Here is a 5,732-nt window from a genome sequence, read left to right on the forward strand (position 1 = left end):
CCCACCGGGGCCTGCCAGAAACGCAGGCCGGCCCCAGCGGCCACCCGCCCCCGTCCCGCTCCCGCTCCCGCGGGCGGCCGCRGGCCCCGCGAGCGGCAGGCGCTGCCCGGGCAGGGACGGGAGCACCCCACAACTCAGCGCCGCCTCCTTCTTCCAGCGCTTCCCCTCCTCTTCCCTCGGTCTGCGGTTTTGCAGCCGGCTTCTGCAGCCACCCCGCAGCGGGGGAGCGCGCCGGCGTCCAGCGCCCGTTCCCGGGGCATCGCGCGGGACGAGCGGGCGGATTCAACTCTGGCRCCCGCCGGCATCGCCTCCGCTGACTCCGGAGCTGAGCGTGGGATCAAGACMCCTGCAGCGCCGAGCCCAGAGCGGCGTCGCTCTTCGGGGCGCAGCGAAAGCTGCCGGGGGCCCCGAGCGCGGGGTGGGTCCCCCCGGGAGCCGTTACCTGCCGGGGAGGGCGAGGGGGCAGGTGCCCCGTGCCGCGGGGGCCGCGGGCCCTAGGCGCCCCGCGCGTGCRGGCCGGGGGGGTGCAGCGCGTAGAGCTTCTCCCAGCACGTCGCCAGCCTCTCCGCCTTCCGCGCGATCTCCCTCAGCTGCTTCCTCCGGCGGCCGGGCTCCCCGCGCCGGGGCTGCGCCGGGGCTGCCGGCGGGCTCTGCTGGGGGCAGGCCAAGGACGCCCAAAAAGATCCCCCACGGTTAGACAGGGTGGGGTGGGGGAACGAAAGCCACGGGGCAGGGCGGGGGGGACGCAGCCGCCCAGCAAAGCTGCTGCCCGGCGCCGCGGCAGGGCCGTGCTCCGTGTGCGGCTCGGGTCCCCGGCGGAGCCGCGCAGCCCCCTCCCGCGCCAGGAAACCCCCGGGAAGGGTTAAACTCCAGTTTGAGCGCCCTGCTGGCCCCAGGCGCAGCCGGGGAGGGGGCACCGGGCCGCCCCAAGCTTCCCCCACGGTCAGCGAGTTACGGGCTGCTGCCGCCGGGCGATGCCCCCTTGCTTGCACGCTCGCACCCAAGCGGCTCCCACCTGGCACACCTTCCTGCAGTTCTCCCTGAGCACGAACTCGGTGTTTCTGGCCACCTTCCACACGGCCGCCTCCTCGGGGCCGCGCAGGCTGCCGGCCGCCGCCTGCCGCAGGGACATGCTGATGGTGTAGATGGACAGCAGGATCTTCTGGTCCTGCAAGAAACGGGAGAAAGCAGCCCCGCGCCCGGAGCGGGAGGCTGAGGGCTCCGGCCGGAGCTTCGCCGGGGCTCAGCCCGCCCGGCCCCGCCGCGCGTCTCCCACGCCTCGGCGCAGCCCGCGGCCGCCGCTCACCTTGTCCGAGCGGCAGGCCGGCCCGGCTCGGCCGCTCCGGTCCGCCGACCCGCTCAGGGCTTTCTGGAGGGACGAAGCAAAGAGAAGGTCAGGCGCCCTGAAGCGCTCGTGCCAGCGCTCTGCCCCACCGCGCCGGCCAGGGACGTAACCCCGCGCTCGGCCTTCGCGGGCAMCATCTTCCCTGCAGCGGGTCCCCCCGCCGCGGGCGGCCGCGGGCCGGGTGGCTTCGCACAGCGAGGCCTTGGACCCGTCCCCCCCGCCCCAGCGGGCRGCAGCGCCGGGAGGGGGCTCCGGGGCGCCGCGGGGGACCCTCGGCTCACCAGGTTCTGGATCTCGTGGAAGATGACGGCGCGGTACTGCCGCAGGATTTTGGCGATGCTGCACCTCTTGCCTCTGCTCAGCACGGAGACAACCAGGAGGAGCAGAACAGCGCAGGAGAGCGCCCTGGGGAGAATCTAGGCAGGGAAGGGCTCAGCGTCGCGGGAKGCACCGGGAGCAAAGGCAGGGCTCCAGGCGCTGCCAGCATCCCCTTGGCACAAGCCCGGAGCGGAGCTGTCCCCCCCTCCTGCTGCCTCGGCTCTTCCAGGCACAGCACGGGCAGGACGGAGAGCGACCACATCCTCTCCTAGGTGTCCTGCCCGGCAGGACGACCTCCTCTTGGATCTGCCCCGCCAGGCCGCTGGCTCAGCCCRCTCCCCAGCTCTCGCGGTCCAAAGCCGGGCGCTCGACCACCCAAAGCCAGGGGCAGCCGAGAGGGACGTGGCGTGCRCCGCGGCGGGGAGAGGGAGGCAGGGAGCTGCCTGTCCCCGCCAGCGAACCGCCACGGCTCGAGGCCGATGTTTTAGGGCACCTGCTGCAGAAAGGTCTTTGCAGTCGCGCGAACCCAGGGCGAGGAGGCAGCGYGCAGCCGCTGCCGGGCGTTTGCTCAGCCCTCCCTCCCTCGCGTGCAGCGTCTCCTGCCCCGCGCTCGGCACCTCCTGCGAGAGCCCCGGGGCAGCGGGCGGTGGGAGAAGGCGGGAGGAGGGGGCCCGCGCAGCCGCCCCTCGGCGCTCCCAGGCGTCCCGGCTGAGCCGCGGCGGCCCCGGCAGCGCCGAGCGCGGCGGCTCCGGCGGGACCCTCCAAGGGATGGGGACAAGGCCAGGCGCTTTGAGGAAAAGCCAGCAGGACCTCAGGTGACCGCGACACYGGATATTCGAGCAGCCCCACGGCAGCGGGGCGAGGACGGGAAGCCCTGCGTCTGCCAGGAAGGGCTCGACAGCTCTCCGCCTCTGCCCGCTCCGCGCCGGCTGYCGACGCACCCGCGGCGCTGGGAGAGGGCACGGCGCCGGGGGCCCGTGCCACGGGCACGCTCCCATCACCTCCTACTTTCTCTGCAAGCCCGGGGGCCGGGTTTCAGGTCTGAGCAGGCGGAAAGCAGCTCAGCTCCCTTGGAAAATGCAACCGTGCGCTGCAGGCAAGCGTGCGCGAGCCGGCGGCCGCCGAGCTCTCCCCGGCCGGGCAGGCGGCGTCCAGCAACGCGGGTGACTCCGGCTGCACCTTGGAGCTTTGCTTCCCCTTTCGCCCTGCGTCGTGGCGCGCTCTGCACCGGGTGCCAGCACCCGTCTGCCCCGCGGCACGGCCYGCGGCCCCGGGGGCTCGCTGCTGCTCCAGCCGCGTCCCGGCCAGCCGCRACACGTTCGGCCCGCGCAGCCCTCCGGCCCTTCGACGCAAACCGGAGGGCTCGCGTCCAGAGGCTGCATCCGATCCTGCGTGCACCCGCCGAAGGGCTAGTCCCGGCCCCAGGAGGCTCGGGCCGCCCGCCCCTGCCCTCCGGCTCCCAGGGCTCGCAGCGGCGAGAGCCGAGCACGGGGCAAAACCCAACGCGCTGCGAGTCTACAAATCCACAGACAGGGAAACTGTCCGAACAGATTAGCAAATTCACATAAAACCGGTACAAATCCCACTGGGGTCCTTAGCTTTCCTAAGGAAAGGGCACGTTCCTGTTGGCCAGGGCTGGGCCCCGTCCGGGGGGCCACACAGGGCGGCGAAGGACCTCCCCGGGCTGCTAGCTTTGCCCCTGTGCAACCCCTGCAGAGGGGAGAGATCTTGCCCCAGAGATGGTTCAGCACAGAACCACGGGCACAACCCTCGGAGACGCAGAGCGGGAACACTGCTTCCATGAGGATACCCCGTTCAAAGTCTAAGGGTTGCTCTCAGGAAGCCGCCRCCGCCAGGAAGACACGGCCACGCAGCCTTGCTCAAACCAGTAAGTCGGGAACGACTTCCCTGAAGCGGCTTATTAAACAACTGGGACCAAATTCCAGGAGAAAGCGCACCACTTCCAGCATTTCCAGGCAGCCAGACCTGGCACCGAAAGCTCAGTCCCTAACAAGCGAGGAAGCGCAGTCTGCGGCGAGCAGCTGGGAGAGGAGCTCGGAGGGCGCAGGCAGCGCTCCCCACGRCACGGAGCCTGCAAACCCCGTCCTCCCCGCTGCCCGAGGCGGGGAAGAGGAGCTCAGGCGCCGACCCGGGGGCGCTCCGTCCCCCGCCCCGCTCTGGGCCCCGCGGCGGCGCAGACCCCGCGGCGGCCGGCCACGCTGGGGCGGGACGCAGCCCCCCTCGCCGGCGGGGAGCACGGGTGCACGACRGGGCACAGTCGCAGCGCGCTCCGCTTGGCAGGGGAAGCTAATCTCTTCCCCAGCTCTAATCCTCCAACAAATACAAGGAGATAAGGGAAATCACTGTTATTGATAGAGCAGTTCCCGGTGGCACCTGTGCTAGCCTCAGCCACCCAAGAAGCGAGGCACAAAACCCACTGCCTGCCCRGGAACCCACCGGGGCCCCAGGTCCCTCTAAGCCAGATGGACCTGCTCAGGCCAGGAGCCCCCTGCCCCGTCCTGCCCACAGCAGCCCTGCTGCTGACCCAGAGCCCCTGGGCCGGACCGGACCATCCATTCGCCACACCGAGGACAAGCAACGCTCAAGCCCAGCTAGGTCCAAGCCCCATCCCCACCAGCCCAACCCCATCCCTGCCGGACCAGCCTTCTCCACCGGCTCCACGCCCCATCCCAGCTGGACCAAGCCCTCCCAGCTTGGCCAGCCCCCTCCCGGCCAGAGCAGCCCCTTCCCCTCGGGGTTTGAGCCCCATCGTGCCTGGAGCAGCCCCCACTCCAACCACACTTCCCTTTCCGCCAGGTCCAAGTCCAAGCCGCATGGGTCTGAGCTGCATCCCAGCCAGGGAGAGCCCCTTCCCAGCCGCATCAGCCCTGTGCCGAGTGGTCCGAGCCCCCTCCCGGACGCCTGGAGCCCCAGATCGCAGAGCCGTGGGGCAGCAGCCCCGACACACTCACCATGGAGCCCCCCGCCGGCTCCCAGGGAGGGGGGCCCGGCCGGCCCTGCCACGTCCCGCTCCGCCGCCGCTCACGGTTTGAACTTGGCTCCACGAGCGGGGCCGCGGTGGGAGGAGACGGGTCCGGCCCGGCCCGGCCGCCGCGGGGGGGCACCACGGCGGAGCAGCCGCCGGCGCAGCCTGGCTCCCGCTCGCCGCCTCGCCCGGGGGGCCGCCCCGAGGGGAAGCCCGAGGCGCTTCGCCGGGGCTGGGCGCCGGGAAAGGCGAGACGGCACCGAGCGAAGGGAGAGCCGGCTCAAGGATCCCAGCCTCCGGGAGCGGGCGGCCGCGAGGCACCCGTCCTGCTTCGGCGGCGAAGGGTCCTGCCTCGAGGTGGAGCGCACACGGCTCCCCCGTGCCTGGAGAGCCTGAGACAAGCTGGCAGGAGGAGCTCCACCGGGTCCAGCAGTGGGAGACGAGAACGGACGCGCGTCCCTGCCCGGGAGCGGGGCGCGAGCGCGTTGCTGCTGTTGTAGTTCATGCTGCACAAAGTACTCCAAAGCCCAGGATCCCAGGCCACTGTGAGTTTCGATTTCTGTTAGCGTGCATTTTAATCATTATCATTTTAGATTCCTTTTCAGAAACTGCTGCTARCCCAGCTTAGCACTTCCAGCTGCATGCCATGCCTCAAGAGTCAGTCCCTTCAATTTATCCATTTATAAGCATCCAGTGCAAGATCCCCTCAAACACTGCACATGCTGCCCAGCACCACGTTTCCTTACTTTCAGCCAAATAAAAAATTCCTCCGTACAAGTAGAATTTTGAGCAAGGCACATCTCAGCACTGGCACACCAATGAGGGCACAGAAAACAGTGCCCTGACTCAAAGTTTGCATCTTGTATGAAAATGATTAAATGAAAATTATCCAAACAGCAACAAGGCAACAAGGTTCCACTGCAAAGTGAAGCAGATATGTTTCAGTAAGAAACAACTAAAATACTTGAATAATCCAACTTTTCTTAATCTGGCAAGTGTGAACAAATAGGAGGTATCTGAAAAAGGGCAATGTTCAATCACATGAAGCAGCAACCATAGCAAACACAAGAATATACCACTGAG

General features: G+C 69.0%; 1 protein-coding gene across 1 annotated transcript; it reads right to left on the reverse strand.

Moving 5' to 3' along the window:
* Window positions 1–494: 494 nt before the first annotated feature.
* On the reverse strand, window positions 495–4,240 carry CUNH20orf204 (chromosome unknown C20orf204 homolog). Its single transcript, XM_085314276.1, has 5 exons — window positions 4,229–4,240; window positions 1,627–1,761; window positions 1,307–1,369; window positions 1,025–1,168; window positions 495–650 (listed from the first exon to the last, which is right to left on the reverse strand). Exons 1-5 carry the CDS (start codon window positions 4,238–4,240, stop codon window positions 495–497), a joined length of 510 nt encoding a protein of 169 aa, XP_085170402.1.
* Between the last annotated feature and the right edge of the window lie 1,492 nt (window positions 4,241–5,732).

This window comes from Rhea americana, unplaced genomic scaffold (genome assembly GCF_003343005.1).
Source record: "Rhea americana isolate MKP2758 unplaced genomic scaffold, rheAme1 scaffold_4, whole genome shotgun sequence".
Classification (NCBI taxonomy): Eukaryota; Metazoa; Chordata; class Aves; order Rheiformes; family Rheidae; genus Rhea; species Rhea americana.